We start from the raw sequence: 16,877 nt of genomic DNA on the forward strand, positions 1-16,877 counted from the left end.
CTTACTTCTTGGGCCTAAAAACGATATATTCAAGGCCTGTTACGCTTGGTAAAGTGTACAGGCGAAATGTTCAACACCACACTTTACCGTCTCAACCGCTTGTACGGAGAAATGTTCAAACTGAAATAACCAGAAAAGACCAAACTTCAGATGGCGGCAATCCCGTACGACATTCGCTGCGCGCTTCTCCTGAATCATCACGCATCGTCGTTATCATCACCATCATCGTCCACGTCATCGCCGTCGTTATCCACCATTCGGTCCCTCAGCCCCACCCTTCTCGGCTCGCGCGCCTCCGCGGCGCGTCGAGTCCTCTCGCTGTCGACCTCGTGCTGGACGACGTCGTTCCGGCTCAGAGCCTTCTCCACCGACCCCGGAGAGGCCGCCGCCGTCAAACTTCCGGAGAAGCCGTCGATATGCACGGCCGATGAGCTCCACTACGTGTCCGTGCCGAACTCCGATTGGAAGCTCGCGCTATGGCGATACCTCCCGTGCCCCAAGGTACTAAATTTACTTTTCAAAAAGGAATTTATTTCTGTTCAATTTTAAAATTTTGATTTAAATGAATCAATTCTTAGGAATTAATACTTATAATTTACGAGAAATTGAGGTTGAGTGAGTGTTTACTGAAACAGGCGCCTCAGAGGAAACATCCATTGCTGCTTTTGTCAGGAGTGGGGACCAACGCCATTGGATATGATCTCTCTCCCGAGGTAACATTACATTTGCATGAAATAATTGTATTAATCTCTCAATTAATCGTTAAATTAATGTATCTAATTAAAAAAAAGAATCATTTTTCTTGTTCTTGTTAAAATGTTGTTAATTTATAGCCAGATGATAGAGAAAAATTGTAAAAAATCTCAATTTCACGACTTTATTCTTAATTTTTGCAAAAGAACACTAGAAGGAGGGAGTTTTCAATGTCAATGTGTGCATTTGACTTGGTTTATTTGTGATTGCTGATGGAATGTGGCATATCTGCAGTCTTCGTTTGCGCGTTACATGTCTAGGCAAGGATTCGAGACCTGGGTTCTCGAAGTTCGTGGTGCTGGACTGAGCGTGCAAGAATCGGATCGCAAGGAAATTCAGCAATCTGCCCATGAAAGGTCTGAAGAGATGGAAGCTGTTTCTGAGAGTGCAACTGATGCAGCTTTTCCTGCTGCCTCAGCACCTGAGACTCCTGCTCAGGAAGAAAAAAATGAAAATTCAGCTTCTAAGAGTGCACCTGATGCAGCTTTTCCTGTTGCCTCGGCACCTGAGACTCCTGCTCGAGAAGAAAAACATGAGAATTCTTCTTCTAAGAGTGCCACTAATGGAGCATTTTCTGCAGAAAAGCAGTCTGGTGCCTCAGCACCTGAGGTTCCTGCTCAAGGAGTGATTTCAGCTTTCAGTGGAGACGTTACAAATATATTAACTGTAGGGGATGAATCAAAATCAGTGACAAAGTTGACAGAAAATTTTACGCAGCTGTCAGAAAGATTTTCTGGCATTCTCAGTGAAGGTCAATCGACGATCATGGCTGCTAAGTTGCTTGACCAAATTTCAAAACTGTTCGCTGGTTCTGCATTATCTGAGCGTATTAATGAGATAAGCTATAAGATTTCAGGCCTGTTAGAGACAAGACAAAACTCAGCTATTGCTAGCCAGATCAAGGACCTCAGTCAAAGGCTTGTAAATATCATTGAAGAGGGTCAGCGATCAGTTTCACCTCCATTGTTTGACTTGCAAGAGCGTTTTAATTCTACGCTGGAAGATTTCCAGAAACAACTTGAATTGATGGTGAAATATGATTGGGACTTTGACCATTACTTGGAAGAGGATGTACCTGCTGTGGTGAGGTGACAATTTATCTTGATGGAAGGCTATCATATGATTGCCCTTTTTGAATTTAGTCTTTAGGAGAAGCATCCATTTGGATTACACGTAGTATCTCTTCTATTATATTGAATCAAATAGTTTTCCTTCCTTTTACATGATGAATTTATAGTCTTCAATGTTAATTTACAGATGGACTATATAATGGCAGAAAGTAAGCCAAAGGATGGGAAGTTGTTAGCTGTTGGACACTCGATGGGTGGTATATTGCTTTACGCAATGCTTTCACGATGCGGTGAGATTCCCTTTTTTCCCCATGCATTTCCTTTTCTTTATTTGCCTTTTGGGTGGAATTCGCTGCTCTATGTATTATTGTTGATACTTGATTGGTTGAATACCCGTTATTCATGTGCTGTTTTTCTACCCCTCACGCGGTGTTCTAATGTGTTATTTTCTTTCCCCAGTACAATTGAGTCCGGTTGAGTGTTATGAAATTTTTTTCTTAAGAACTTGCTTAAATACTGATAGCAGATTTGATTGAATGCTTCCAGTTTTGGTTCCATGATATGCTTTGGTACCATTTTCATTTCGTAAAACTTTGTAAGAAACGCTCCAGCATACGAGTCTGATACCTTCATTTATTTCATCTTTAAGGTTCTGAAGGAAGAGAGTCCCAATTAGCAGCTGTTGTAACAATAGCATCATCACTTGATTACACATCTTCAAAGTCAACTCTCAAACTGCTCATACCCCTTGTAAGTGGATGCAGAGTTGCGGTAGATCATCTCTAAATTAATTACAATGAATGTGTGATTGTTAGTGTAGCTTAAACATTGTTAAGGAACTAATGTTAAGGAACTTGTCATGTAGGCTGATCCCGCCCAGGCTCTCAATGTGCCAGCTATTCCTTTAGGAAGTCTACTGGCAGCAACTTATCCTCTCTCAACCCGTCCTCCTTATGTTTTCTCTTGGCTCAATAACTTGATTTCAGCAGAGGACATGATGCATCCGGAGTTGTTGGAAAAGCTTGTTTTGAATAACTTTTGTAAGTATTCCTACCGACACGATATACTTTGTCAATTTCATTCGAGAAATTCAACAAGTCAACCATGATGAGTGGTTATTTAAAAAGTTGTTGCTAGAGCCACTCTTCATGGATGTCTCTAACTGATTCATCAAGAAGTCAACCATTAGTGATTCTGTGCTTTTTACAAATGGCAGGCACCATACCCGCAAAACTTCTATTGCAGTTAACAACAGCTTTTCGGAAGGGTGGATTACGTGACAGGAGCGGTGCCTATTTGTACAAGGATCATATAAACAAAAGTAGTGTCCCTATTTTGGCACTTGCCGGAGACCAGGATCTAATTTGCCCACCTGAAGCGGTTGAAGGTAAAATCTCAGCATAGATGGCTTATATTTTCTCTAAAGTTTCTGTGATTCGCACTTATGATACTTTGGTGAACCAGAAACCGTGAAGCTGATTCCACAGCACCTGGTTACATATAAACTATTCGGACAACCGGGTGGTCCACACTACGCTCATTATGATTTGGTCGGAGGAAAATTGGTACGAAGTTTTCTTCTCTCTCCCTCCCTCTCTTATGGTACAATAGTGTGACGTTCTCAATTGATATATATATATATATATATATATATATATGTTTGAACTGCAGGCAGTGGAGCAGGTCCATCCATGTATAGTCGAATTTCTTTGTCGGCACGACTCAACTTGATTACCAAAACCATGAAACAATCCCTTCAATTTGTTACGGGAGTAAGCTTGATTTCACAACCAGCTTGAAAGGCTTTCATCATCTTTATCGGTGCACGACCTGATCAAGTTCTTTACGATTTCCGGGTGCAGACCTAAAGTATAAGTTAATACACAGGACACTTTTTGTTTGAGGACGCATGGTGGAGGCGAGTTTTAAGGTTTTTATACAACAAAACACAGTTTATCACATTCAACATTTTGTCAGCAAGGAGTAAAGTAGTGAATACGAAAAATTATTGTATGATACTGGAATATAGTTACGTGGTGCAACCAAGTTATGGATTGCAAACCCACATGGCCGTATATCAATCTCTTGTTTTCTTCCTTAGATTCTTCAGTACTAGTACTATCGAAAGTGTTATATTTCATCATTTTTATTAGTCTCTTTCTCATCACGTGACCTTCCGCTATTTCAATAGTACCTTTTATCAATAAATTTCATGGGGCGGTGGAAAAACAAGTAAGGTGTTGAGATCTTATTATCTGAAAGCTTCATGTCTTGTATTTTAGAGGGCATGCCGGAGTGGGTTGTAGGGCATTGGTGTTCCCTCGAAAAGTAACAATCGTGGAATTTAACAGAAGTAGGTCAACAAATAGAACCAAAGCTTTAGAACTCGTTTGGAAACGTTTTTAAAATGACTGCAAACATTTTTGATGAAAATGTTTTTAAAACTAATATTTAGTAAAAATGTAAGTAAATTGTGGAAAAACATTTAAAAGTGTTTCCTGGATGACACATAAACTAGTGTGTTTCTTACAGAAAACACTTCAAGTGCTTTTAGAACCTAAAAATATTTTTTCTAGAAACGCTTTCAGTCATACGAAGATTGGAGTGATTTTCATTTTCTTTTAACTTTTAATTGACTGTTTTATTGTATACATGCAGCAATTTTGTAGTAGATTTCAGATGCAGCAATAACAAGAGAGTTTCGATAATACCATGGTGTCGAAATGAACACGTATGCATGCATGTTTTTTAATTCGTTATAAGTTCGTCGAACCAGCTGATGAATCGATCTCCTGCGTCCGATTTCTGTTGAATTCCGACCTGAAATTTCAAACCCTTAATCTGTAGCAAGCTTAGGTTGCAGAATCTAACCAATGCAGTCACAATCACAGAGACCATCCCTTGTCGTTGTGGTGTTTTGTTCCTAACTTGTACTTGCACGTTTTGTAGCAGCACAAGTAGATAAGCAAACACATAACTGAATGATTGGTAATGGAAGCAGACGGATCTCTGTCTTCCATGTTACAATGTCTACTCACTACCGCTTCCGGTATAAATATGTGTGTATACATACATATACATATATACATACATGTCTATATATATACATACATACATACATATATATATATATGGTAGCAGATGTTGTAATGACTAAGTAGTGAGTCAGATTTAATGGATCCAAATGCATTAAGCTTTCTGGTCAGTCCTTCAACCTTCCAGTCAGCTTACTACGAAGCCAAAGAGAATGATGGCATCATTGATCTTGGTCTTAGCCTCAGAGCTCTGCAGCCTGAAACTTACCATCCATCTGCACATTGTACGTTCCTTCTTCCTCCCTTTTTCTTCTTCGACCTCTTCTACGAGAGATATTTTAAACTACTAATCTGCAGAAAACGGAATTCGAACTTGGTTCAAGACAGGCCAACTGGCCAAACTCACATGTGTCTGTTTTCATTTTTTTTTTACATTGCATTTACTTTTGTAGTGGTGAGCTTGGAGGGATATGATGATCTGATAGATTGGCCCCAGGCTAACCTGAACTTGAAGAACACTAGCATTCTAAACGTGAGAAGTGTCGCGGAAGATTGCGACGAAGAAGCAGAGGGAGTGCAAAGCAAGGAGAGGAGGGCTTATGTGAAGGTTAACATGGATGGGCTTGTTATTGGCAGGAAAGTCTGTATTCCTGATCACAGTGGTTACTCGAGTCTTGCATTTCAGCTGGAAGACATGTTTGGTAAGTAGGAGGATAAGAAAACCTAAGAAAGTGAGGATCTTTACGCTCACAAATTAATAAGTGGTGCATTGATGTTTCAGGTAGACAATCTGGATCTGGGTTAAGGTTATTTCAGGATGGGTCCGAGTTTTTGCTTTTTTACAAGGACAGAGATGACAATTGGCGAACTGTCGGTGATGTTCCATGGAAGTATGTTCTTTTATCCTTTACTTAGACCTTGTCAGTAACCATTTTGTTTTTTGCTTTAGTTTTATTTCTACTAAAAAAAATGATGACAAAAAACTAAAAATGAAATGGTTATCAAATAACTGCTTGAATTTTGATTGCATTTTCCAGTTTATTAAGGACTATATTATTGAAGTTTTGTTTTGAATTGTGACAGGGAATTCGTAGAATGTGTGACGCGAATGAGGATTGCAAAAAAGAATCAAGCTTTTCTTTCACCTCCTTTGAAATTTAACTAATTTTTCGTTTTCCACGTTGTTTCATATGTTCTTAGAGACAGTTTAACGTTGGAAGTTGGAACACCATTTCAACTACAAAATAGTGTACTCATCTGTTTAATCTGAGGGATTACTTTAATGTCCTAAATCATAAAAAAAAAAAAAAACCAACAATAGCATGTTTGCATGCACAAGAAGTGGTAAGAAAGGCTTCAAGCTAAACTTTTAATAACGCTTAGCCCTCTAACTAATTATTTATTTCTTTATACATGTCTCTTGCATCACGTGAAAATATCTAATTACACATAAGATATCGTCGATATTACTGACTCGAAGACGATAAACATTATCGAGTTTGTTTAGTGCAGTGACTAGTGCGTGAGAAAATCACAATCTACAAGGACACTGAAAGGCCAGTGACAGAATGCAGAGCCAGACATAGTTAGACCAAATACAATCCGAGTCTCCGACAAAGAGACTCAGCTTTAAGTCAATAGAACAGAATACGTAGATTAATTACTAATTACTTGACTGATCAAAAGGACAGCTGGAATCTTGTTGCAGATTGACTAACTAAATAGTTTGGTGGAGCCCACTCCCCCATTATTCGCGCTAAATGGTGGGTAAATAGATAATCAACTGTCTTAATCGTACCGTTTTATAATGCGATGAAATCATGAAAACAGACAATTCAGAACACTTTCCAGCCAGTTGCTAACAAAAGACAGTTTATATTCTACCTTAAATGTTTTAGTCCAAGTTGCGATAAACGAGATTCGGTAAACACTTTCGCTCTAACCAATGTGGCGTATCCAACGTCTGTTGCTAACTTAACAATGTATAAATCCAATGGCGATTATCGTTCATATTCTGAAGGGGAAGGGCGAACCCGTTTCGTTCAATGATTCAAAGATTATCTGTGGAGATGGGGGTAAAGAACAAGAAACAAATCAGCAACTTCATTAACCTACAAGAACAAGAAGATACAAAAGGTCTGAAATAACAGCATGAAGACATCATCGTTCACAAATATATTAGTTAAGGGCCAATTCACGCACAGTTAACAATGTTCTTTCAGCAGACCTACCTCATCCTAGCTCTATCAAATGACAGTAGGAAAAGCAGAAATCTTACTGTCGAAACGCCTACGCTAAATACACAAATGCACGATCACTAATGCATGATCACTAAGATTGAACTAACTCAAACATCAAGCTTCACAAGTGGATTGAATTTGCCGCTATCATATCTCAGACAGCAGACGTGGCCAACCTGTCCAAAGCATCGGATATGTGCCTCATTATCGGTCTCCTTTCAGGGCTGCTGTGAACGCAAGCCATTGCGATCTTCAGAACCGCGATAATTTCTTCTTCCTTATCCACATCTTGCATCAAATTTGGATCTAAAACATCTAAAAGAGGCTTCTTCTCTTCAATGTTGAGCTGAATCCAATGAACCAGGTCCATTTCTGCGGAACCCACTTGGACTATTGGCAATCTTCCGGTAATCATTTCGAGTAAGATTACCCCGTACGAATACACATCCCACTTCTGTGATGGTTTCACCACTTTCAGAGCTTCTGGGGCCTGATAACAAGATCCCAAATTGCTGGACGAACTAACCAGAGAAGCTTCAGTTGGCACTGCACTCGTTTGTTGCCTTTCTTGTGATATTTCTGTGGGGATTCGGTTGGATTGCAGTGTCGGGGACCCTCCAGCAATATTTGCAAGGCGTCCAAGTCCGAAATCAGAAATGTGGGGTTCCATGTTCTGTCCAAGCAGTATGTTATTCGGCTTCAAATCTCCATGGACATATTTCTTGGGGCTAAACTCATGAAGATAGACCAAGCCTTTTGCAATTCCTTTCATGATATTCAACCGAACAGACCACGATACTGGTGTAAATGATACCGGTCCTGGCTTTCCTAATGACAGAACAAAACAATCAAATCAACAAAAACAACACATTTATAATTTTATTCGCAAATCTGAGTAAATACACCTACCATTAGCAAGAGAGTATAACAACCACCAACAAGAGTATGAGTAACCAAAATAGACAAGGAAAAATGGTAAGCTCACCGTGAATGGCGGTTGCAAGGCTGCCATTAGGAATATAGTCATATATGAGCAGCTTTTCATCAACAGACCAGTAATAAGCCCTCAGAGTAACCACATTAGGATGTCTTAGCTTTCCAATTGCTTCAACTTCGGTCTGAAATTCCTTGAATCTCTGGGAGCCCCCTTCGCCCAATCTTCTCACTGCTACTGTGATTCCTTCTTCAAGCACAACTTTGTAAACAATTCCAATTCCACTTTTTCCAAGAACAAAAGCAGACGCCTTAAGAAGCTCATCCAGATCAAATGCCACTAGTGTATCCAATGCCACTAGATCATAGTGCTCCATATTCTCCGATAAAGTCTCCGATTCATCTTTCCTGAAGCACAAGCACTCTTTCCTTCGCTTACCTCCCTTGTCATAACCATTTTCATCCTTAACCTTACTACAAACCCAAAACCTCGAATAACAATATGAGAAAAGCAGCCCAACAAGGCAAATGCCAATTACATCACTCACTATAATTGCAATGACAGCTCTTTTACTCAACCCTCTTGCTTTCCCACTCTTTCCAGCATTATCATCAGAATCCTGAGGGGGGGAGTTATCTGGCAGATACGGAATCGAGGATGGTGGACTAGCACCGGAAATTTCAGAAGAACAAGGGTTCTTCAATGGGGGGCCACAAAGATTAGGATTCCCAATAAAAGCAGTTGGTCCTCTGTTCATCAGAGCACCATTTTGCGGTATCGGACCACTCAAATTGTTGTAAGTAAGATCAATGTAAACCTTCTCAGGAAGATTTCCAAGGCTTGCTGGGATTGCACCCGAAAACAGATTATGAGACAAATCAACAGTGCCTTGCAAGCTAGACAGATTTCCCATATCGCTAGGAATCGAGCCACTGAACTTATTGAAAGAAAGATCAAGTTTTTCCAGAGAAACAAAACTACTTCCAAACCCTTCTGGTAGAAAGCCAGTGAAATTATTCTGACTAAGATCGATGGTTCTGAGCCTCTTGCATTGTATAATCGACGAGGGCAACGACCCATTAAACAAATTTTCTGATAAATCTAGGGATTGAAGGTATATGAGCTTACCAATCACATTTGGGACAGACCCAGATAAGGAATTTCCATAAAGCACCAAACTTTGGAGCCCCAGAGCTTGGAAAAGCTCAAGGGGCAAGCTTCCGTACAACATATTGTTCCTTAAATTGACATGGCGGAGCTCGGAGAGGGCTCCCATGGCGGAAGGAAGAGACCCTGAAAGTTTCTTCTTTGGAATGCTGAGAGAGACAACCCTTTGGTCCTTGCATGTAATCCCATTCCATGTGCAGGGGTTGGAATCAGAGGAGTTCCAGTTGCTTAGAGACCCTTCTGGGTCTTCTGCAATGGAATGCTTGAACGACAAAAGGGCATAGCCTTCGTCGTTCAAAGAATCCACCAGGCAATGGGAGTTGCAGAGCAGCAGAAGTACCAAAACTAAATTATAAAACATTTCCGGCAGAAAATTGCAGAGTCAGAGTTCAAGGGGATTACCTTTACTTTCTCTGCAGCGGAAACCAAGTGAAGGGTTTTGGAGAAAGCAGAGAGAGTCAATGGAAGTGGAGCGAAAGGAAGTGTGAAAGCTTTGACAGTGATGGACAATGGTAGAGGCTCAGCAAGCACGGACCTTGGGACTATAGAGAACCCAAAAGAAAATGGCAATGGCAAAAGAAAATGGCAAAAGAGTAGGTTGGTGTGGGAATCCAGACGATACTGTCACTCAAATCCCTCAAATTCAACTTATCGCGATATTTTGTTGGACACCAATCACCATTCTTTTGTTTAAGAAACATTGCGTTGATTATTTTTATGAGACTCACGACTTTGTGCAATCTTTAGGTTGTGTTTGTTTCCATTCATTAAGTCTCACTAGACTGGATTGGACTAAAAGTCAGTCTAATTTTGTGTTTGTTACAGGGAGGGATTACCTTTAATGGTATTAAGTGGGACTCGTCCCGACTAACACCTTCGTTAGAAGGTCTTAGCGAGACCCCCCAAATACGAGAGGACTGCTAAGCCCCTTCTCGCTTCGCTCGCTTCACTTCATCTGCTTCGTTTCGTCTTCTTCATATGCTTCGTTTGTTTCTGTCTTCTCTTTGCACCGACAGCCCCACCCACCCCACTCCTCTTCTCCGACAGCTGTTCAATTCACCTCTAGTCTGCTTCTCTCCTCTTTGCACCGACATCCCCACCACCCTACTCTTCTTCGTCGTCACGCAAATTGCAGATTCTTCTTGAAGCGAGAGAGGAGAGATTCGTCTTGCAGCAAGAGAGGGGAGATTCGTCTTGTAGTCTTTGGGGATTCCTTTTTTTCTTCTGTTTTTTTTTTTTGAACAAATGCTTTGTCTGTTTGATTGCTGGTGTTCTGCCATTTGATTACTGGTGTTCTGCCATTGATCTTTGGATGTTTGATTTTTTGGTGTCTATATTTCTTATTTTACTTTTTTGTAGATCTTTGGAATCGTCTGAGTTGGTATTTAAACTTGATTATATTTGATAAAGTTTATACATGATTTATTACATATTTTCTTGATTAATTTTGAAATGTTAATTGAGGGTTATCTGAAATAAGTGTGATCTGGGTTTTCTGAAATAAGTATGATCAAAATATAGTATCTAAATTTAATAGTTATCCTGCTTCTTAGTCCGACACTGCATCAAACACTTCATTAAATCAGTCCAACTTAGTCTAGTCTAAGCTAGTCCAGCTTAGTCCCTGAAGTTAGTCCAGTCCGAGATAGTCCGGTGCAACAAACGCACCCTTAGTGTTTAGCACAATGTTTTATAAAATTAACATATAAATTAACGTTAAATTATGAAGTAACAAATAATTTATGAATAATCTACTTTTAAAAAAGTTTTGTTAGCATTTCTCAATTTATATTAAGAAAAGGGAGTACCGTTTAGAATCCAAACTATAGTGAATTGAGGAGAAAAATTTTAATTAATATAAGGCTCGTTGAATGTGATTTTAAAATGACTGAAAGAGCTTTTAAAGAAAATGTTTTTGGATTTCAAAAACACTTTAAGTGCTTTCTACAAGAAGCACCAGTTATGTAGTTTTTCTAGGAAGTATTTAAGTACTTTTCCATAATTTACTAACATTTTTACTAAAAATTGTTTCCAAAAATATTTTGACCAAAAGCGTTTTCAGTCATTTTAAAAGCACATCCAAACGAGTCCATAGTAATCAACTATTTGCTAATAAGTAGTAGTAGGAGTAGGATTATTAAACTTACGTTCTTTAATTAAAACATTTGATCTAGCCGTTTAAGACAGTCTAACAAATATGGCCATTCGTAAAGCATCTCCTATAAATAAAACACGGTTTTCTATGCTAAGGTTCGTTTCAACCCTACAATGGTTCCATACTCACACTAATATTGATTCCACTCCTGTGAGAAGTGTCTTACACATGAATAAATTCTTATGTAGAAATATTCACATGTAACGTTTTTCATATAAATGGAATTACGTGTGAACATAAATAATATCAAACTACAAAACGCTTCATTTTTGTAGTTCAAACACTTCAACCGTCAATCGAACACCGAATATTTCCTCACAAACACATTAACATTTTAGTACGAAACGAAGAGAGACGCGGCCCCAACAATTGCATTTCTAGAGAGTGATGATTGTTCCACGCAGGTTTCAAACCGTTAATGGGGACAAAATATGATTACGGTCACTGACTCACTGGTCACTATCTGCTCCGATGATGACCTTATTAAATTCATTGGAAATATGGCCAAAGGTCTCTTGCTGACGTGGCATTGAATGAAAAAAGAGACAGTTGTAAATATCGCGAGAAATTGATATAGAAGATGGCGATAAATTGACATGTGAACAATTGTTGGAGGCTAGCGAGAGGGATTCTAGAGGGTAGCCGTTTGTCAGTGGCGAGGCCCACTCTATAAAGCTTCCTACTTTACAGAGACTGGAGAGTAAATAATTCATTTTTGGAGGGGTTGAATGCAAATAGAGAATTCAAGTGCAGGGTTTTGTACAGGACCAAGTTGCCACGTAGTACAGAACTTGTGCAACTTCGCACACAGAAAAGAACGACACCGTTTTGCGTGCAAGACAACAGGGTCCACCTGAAGTACTACGACGGGGACCAGAAGAAGATGCTGGAGATACTTGCTGGATGCAAGAAAACAGGGTCCACTTTTCGTGTGGGTGGCCGGAATGTAGATGGCGTTTTCAAGGTGAAATTTGTAGATGGAAGGGGACGCGGTCAAAGTGACAGGTATTTTGTACCTATCATGCGGTTTCATGTGTTTATCCCTTTCAGCGTAGCGTCTTGTGATTGGTTAAGAATATCGTCGTCATGTTGCGTGTAATTTGTTCTCGTGGTTTTGAGGCATCTGGTGAGTTCGATGGATCGCTAGCTCATGGCAACATGTCAGCCACTGGAATCAAAGAGCCTGGATAAGACAACTACTTACATTCGGAAAAAAAAATATGATCATGGTAATCAAATTCATCTGTAAGACTAATACAAAGGCAACTTATTTAATCTTCGAAATAAACAATTCAATCAAAACCAAGTAATAAAAAGTAAAAATCCAATAAAAATATACACTTTCCTACTCCCCCGGCCAATTTGTTTGTTTCCAACTTGTATTCTGCTGCTGTCTCATCAGCCACAAGTGTGGTTCTTGGAAGCTGAGTTTCGGCCGGGTGGTGGCGGTTGCTGATCAAGCACCGCAGCCGGCACTTGTAGCGGCGCAATTAGAACCGTAAGTATCGTGACCGGTGGTGGCGGCTTTGTCTTTGGGCACGCCATCTGCACAGGAGAAGATGATGGCTGAGATAACAACAAAGGTGGCCAGAGCTGCCCACAACATCACAAAAACTGCTGCACTGCCGCCGCTTAAACCACTCCCTCCACCTCCGAGCTCTTTCCAGTCCCTCGCCATATGAATTGATAAATTGCAAGCTCCTACCTTCTCTCTTAGAAATGGCTGATAAGGCTTTCTGATAAGCTGACTGACTGACTGACTAGTAGTCTAATTTTATCGAAAGGAGGACGTGTTTTATTTCTTTCCAATTGCTCTCATATATAGTGATTGGTGGCCCATTACCCTTCTCCACGTTGGAGGGGTGTGCGTGTTTGTATATACAGACGCACGATAAAATGGCTAAATTAAAAATATGGTCAACCCAAAGTGTAGAAGCATCTGAAGTTTTAGTGAAATTATGGATCCGAAGTTTGAGGGAGATAGAACTCAGATGCAGAGAGACGGACACATTATACTGTCAACTGGTCTAACTCTGCGATGCCGGCTTTCTTTAAAAAAAAATGAGAATAGCAAGAAAGGGAAGACCTAGACATAGAGAATGGAAGACTTGGTGGTCTCCAACTCTCCTTTGTTTTATATAAGATATATACCTATATATTTTTTCGTATCTATACATACATATACATACATACATAGATATACATACAAACATATATATATATATATATTCTTTTCTTGCTATACATACTAAATAGTTTAGTGGGAATTAATTTCCATAAATTAAGATGATCAATCTTCAAGAATCTGGCATTGATGGGTAACTAACCATAACCTGTAAACAACAACAACAACAACAACAACAACAAAGCATTTTCCCACTAAGTGGGGTTGGCTATATGAATCCTAGAACGCCATTGCGCTCGGTTTTGTGTCATGTCCTCCGTTAGATCCAAGTACTCTAAGTCTTTTCTTAGGGTCTCTTCCAAAGTTTTCCTAGGTCTTCCTCTACCTCTTCGGCCCTGAACCTCTATCCCGTAGTCACATCTTCGAACCGGAGCGTCAATAGGCCTTCTTTGCACATGTCCAACCCCATTTTGTGTACGTGTTGATACTTCACCGCCCAACATTCTGTGCCGTACAGCATCGCCAGCCTTATTGCCGTCCTATAAAATTTTCCCTTAAGCTTATGTGGCCTACAACGGTCACACAACACGCCGGATGCACTCTTCCACTTCATCCATCCAGTTTGTATTCTATGGTTGAGATCTCCATCTAATTCTCCGTTCTTTTGCAAGATAGATCATAGGTAGCGAAAACGGTCGCTCTTTGGTATTTCCTGATCTCCGATCCTCACCCCTAACTCATTTTGGTCTCCATTTGCACTGAACTTGCACTCCATATATTCTGTCTTTGATCGGCTTAGGCGAAGACCTTTAGATTCCAACACTTCTCTCCAAAGGTTAAGCTTCGCATTTACCCCTCATGAGTTTCATCCATCAACACTATATCGTTTGCGAAAAGCAAACACCAAGAAATATCATCTTGAATATGTCCTGTTAACTCATCAATTACCAACGCAAAAAGGTAAGGACTTAAGGATTATTGATACACAAAATCAGTGAGGACTTTGGTACAACAGAAAGTATTAAGTTTGTGATTTTCGCTAGATTGCTCTGGTCATTAGTGTGGATAAGTATGTAAATGGATAGAGACAGGAAAGCAAACACAAGATGTACGTGGTTCACCCAGATTGGCTACGTCCACGGAGTAGATGAGTTCTCATTAATTGTGAAGGGTTCACACAAGTACATAGGTTCAAGCTCTCCTTTAGTGAGTACAAGTGAATGATTTAGTACAAATGACATTAGGAAATATTATGGGAGAATGATCTCGTACTCACGAAACTTCTAAGTACCGAAGTGTGGTATCGTCTTCACTTGCCTTATCTGTCTCATAGGTAGATTTGACATCTTCTCTGGAAGTACTCTTCCTCCATCTAGGGGTGGTATCTTTAACTGGTGGAGATGCACAAGGTAATGTATCAATTTCACTTGAAGCTTACTTGTAGTTTCAGGCTTGGTCAAACGCGATACAAACCATGTAGTAGGAGTCCCCCAAGTCGCCAAGCTAGAGGATCTGCTGAAAGATGTGACAGACAAGGAATAAGAGCTCTAAGCAATCAGTCCTAGATCAGAAGTTTGATTTCGAGTTCCGGCTGATTGTTCTCATTCTCCCTATCTTGCAGGCAGCATGAAGGATAAAGAGAAGAAAAAGGAGAATAGATGATATGAGATACTTTTGCTTTTGAAGAAGTAACTTTCCACAGGCTTATTCTTGAACTGGGCTGGAGGGTTTTCTGGTTTCCTCTAGAATATAAGGCCGACTGAAGAATTTGAGGGTCAAAACAAGTCCATCAAATCTAGAGTACGTTCGACCCTACTGATATATGATACTTTTGCTGTTGACAAAGTAGTGGATGTATCGGCACGTGTTCTGTTACGCTTGTCTCCACATGCTTCCTTGTATCCTTCTCACTTTCCCTATCTGTTCCTCAAACAGATGTGGTATCTTCTCTGGAAGCATAAGATGTTGAAGATGAGTACTCGAGAGCAATGCCAGGTAAGTAATCAGGTAAAGGGTTCCAAGTAGTCAGTTCCTGACTAGAAGCTTGATTTCAAGTGCTGACTGATTGCTCTCTTTCTCCTTGTCTTGCAGGTAAGAACAAGGCCAAAGGAAAAGACAGGAAAAAAGCATGATATGGGATACTCTTACTTTTAACCCTGATGATATGAGATATTCTTGCTCTGGTGTAACTTGTTTGCAGAGGTATTGTCGGGGGGAAAGAAAACTGAGTATTTCGAGAGACTTCGTTGGGAGTGTCATCTCCGATATGAGGAAGGGTTGAGCATTTTTACAGGTCTGCCTGTCCGTTGAGGATGGAGGTCGACATATATAGGAGTCTCCTTAACAAGTAGTAATGTTATTCCTTTACCCTGCTTGGTCATAGCACGGTAGTGGGAGCTGCCAGCTTCACGTGTGTCGGAGCACTTTGAAAAAATGGTCTGTGGTATCTGGAAAGCTGATGTTGCGTGTGAAGATTACAGACAAGCTTTATCCAAAGAGATCTGGCTCTCGAAGTTGAGAAAGCGGTGCCTCTTTTGTAACAACCCGTCCCGGGATTTACTGTACATAAATGGTATTTTTGTATTTTCATCAAGTTTGGGAATTTATCTTCCTTTTAAAATTTGTTTTTGGTCTTAAATGGTGAGCCAAGGGGACCCACCCCCTGATTTCTGTCCCCAGCCTCCCATCTCTCTCTTCCTTCTTCTTCGTCTCTCTCCCCCGTAACTCTCCCTTAGCTCTCTCCCTCTCAGCTATCCCGTACCTCTCTCCCTCAACCTCTCGCATCTCTCTCTTCCCCTGGACTCACCAGGACCGAGTCACCATCGAAGAGAGGCTCGCAACGAACCCCGGACCCTGCCCTGCGAGTTCGACGGCACGGAGTAAGCTCCGACGACTTTCGAGGCAACTTCCGGCCAAACCACGGCGAGTTAGACGTCGTGTGAGGTACCATTCTCTTCGTCTCTTTGAGGGCTACAACTTTCGTTTTTGTCTCGCTTGATTTCGTTGAGTAGTGATAAAGTTATGGCCGTTTAAAGTTAGGTGGTTTTCCGGCCGAATTTCCGGCCTTCTTCATTCTTGGGTCCGGCGACCCACCAAAACCCAAGGCTTTGGGCCTTTCCTGCCGAGCCCAACCCAAACCCATTTTCTTTATTTTGTTTTAAAATTAAGTTGTTATTAAAAAGGCCCTTGGGCCAATTTGGAACAGGGCCTTCGGCCCGTGAGTAGCAACCCAGAAAACCCTAGGCTTTAAGCCCTTGGGCTTTCCAAGTCAAGGCCCTAAGCCCTTTTTCTTTTAAAAACCCAAATCCTTTAAAACCCTAAACCCATCCAATTCCAAATTCCCTATTTTATTTAATTCAAACCATTCTTAGGGTAATTCAACGTTCTGGATCCGTTTT

The 16,877-nt window shown here is 40.4% G+C and overlaps 3 protein-coding genes across 3 annotated transcripts; 2 read left to right on the plus strand and 1 right to left on the minus strand.

The window, feature by feature from the left end:
- The first annotated feature begins 58 nt into the window (after positions 1–58).
- LOC114820343 (uncharacterized) lies at positions 59–3,923 on the plus strand. The gene is made up of 9 exons (XM_029090932.2): positions 59–501; positions 636–713; positions 988–1,836; positions 2,011–2,113; positions 2,473–2,573; positions 2,689–2,863; positions 3,040–3,210; positions 3,288–3,388; positions 3,495–3,923. Exons 1-9 carry the CDS (start codon positions 151–153, stop codon positions 3,552–3,554), a joined length of 1,989 nt encoding a protein of 662 aa, XP_028946765.1. The 5' UTR covers positions 59–150; the 3' UTR covers positions 3,555–3,923.
- Positions 3,924–4,954: 1,031 nt separating this feature from the next.
- LOC114820577 (auxin-responsive protein IAA32) lies at positions 4,955–6,234 on the plus strand. Its single transcript, XM_029091554.2, has 4 exons — positions 4,955–5,142; positions 5,311–5,559; positions 5,640–5,748; positions 5,942–6,234. Exons 1-4 carry the CDS (start codon positions 4,998–5,000, stop codon positions 6,021–6,023), a joined length of 585 nt encoding a protein of 194 aa, XP_028947387.1. The 5' UTR covers positions 4,955–4,997; the 3' UTR covers positions 6,024–6,234.
- Positions 6,235–7,024: 790 nt separating this feature from the next.
- Positions 7,025–9,906, minus strand: LOC103451622 (receptor protein kinase-like protein ZAR1). Its single transcript, XM_008391035.4, has 2 exons — positions 8,084–9,906; positions 7,025–7,926 (listed from the first exon to the last, which is right to left on the minus strand). Exons 1-2 carry the CDS (start codon positions 9,558–9,560, stop codon positions 7,253–7,255), a joined length of 2,151 nt encoding a protein of 716 aa, XP_008389257.2. The 5' UTR covers positions 9,561–9,906; the 3' UTR covers positions 7,025–7,252.
- Between the last annotated feature and the right edge of the window lie 6,971 nt (positions 9,907–16,877).

The sequence above is a fragment of the Malus domestica genome, chromosome 13 (assembly GCF_042453785.1).
Source record: "Malus domestica chromosome 13, GDT2T_hap1".
In the NCBI taxonomy this organism is placed as follows: Eukaryota; Viridiplantae; Streptophyta; class Magnoliopsida; order Rosales; family Rosaceae; genus Malus; species Malus domestica.

Coding starts and splice junctions, on each gene's coding strand:
- LOC103451622 (XM_008391035.4), bottom strand. CDS start 9,560: ATGTTTTATAATTTAGTTTTGGTACTTCTGCTGCTCTGCAACTCCCAT. Junction 7,927..8,083: donor CCTTGCAACCGCCATTCACG/GTGAGCTTACCA, acceptor TTCTGTCATTAG/GAAAGCCAGGACCGGTATCA.
- LOC114820577 (XM_029091554.2), top strand. CDS start 4,998: ATGGATCCAAATGCATTAAGCTTTCTGGTCAGTCCTTCAACCTTCCAG. Junction 5,143..5,310: donor TTACCATCCATCTGCACATT/GTACGTTCCTTC, acceptor TTACTTTTGTAG/TGGTGAGCTTGGAGGGATAT. Junction 5,560..5,639: donor TCAGCTGGAAGACATGTTTG/GTAAGTAGGAGG, acceptor TTGATGTTTCAG/GTAGACAATCTGGATCTGGG.
- LOC114820343 (XM_029090932.2), top strand. CDS start 151: ATGGCGGCAATCCCGTACGACATTCGCTGCGCGCTTCTCCTGAATCAT. Junction 714..987: donor GATATGATCTCTCTCCCGAG/GTAACATTACAT, acceptor GCATATCTGCAG/TCTTCGTTTGCGCGTTACAT. Junction 1,837..2,010: donor AAGAGGATGTACCTGCTGTG/GTGAGGTGACAA, acceptor GTTAATTTACAG/ATGGACTATATAATGGCAGA.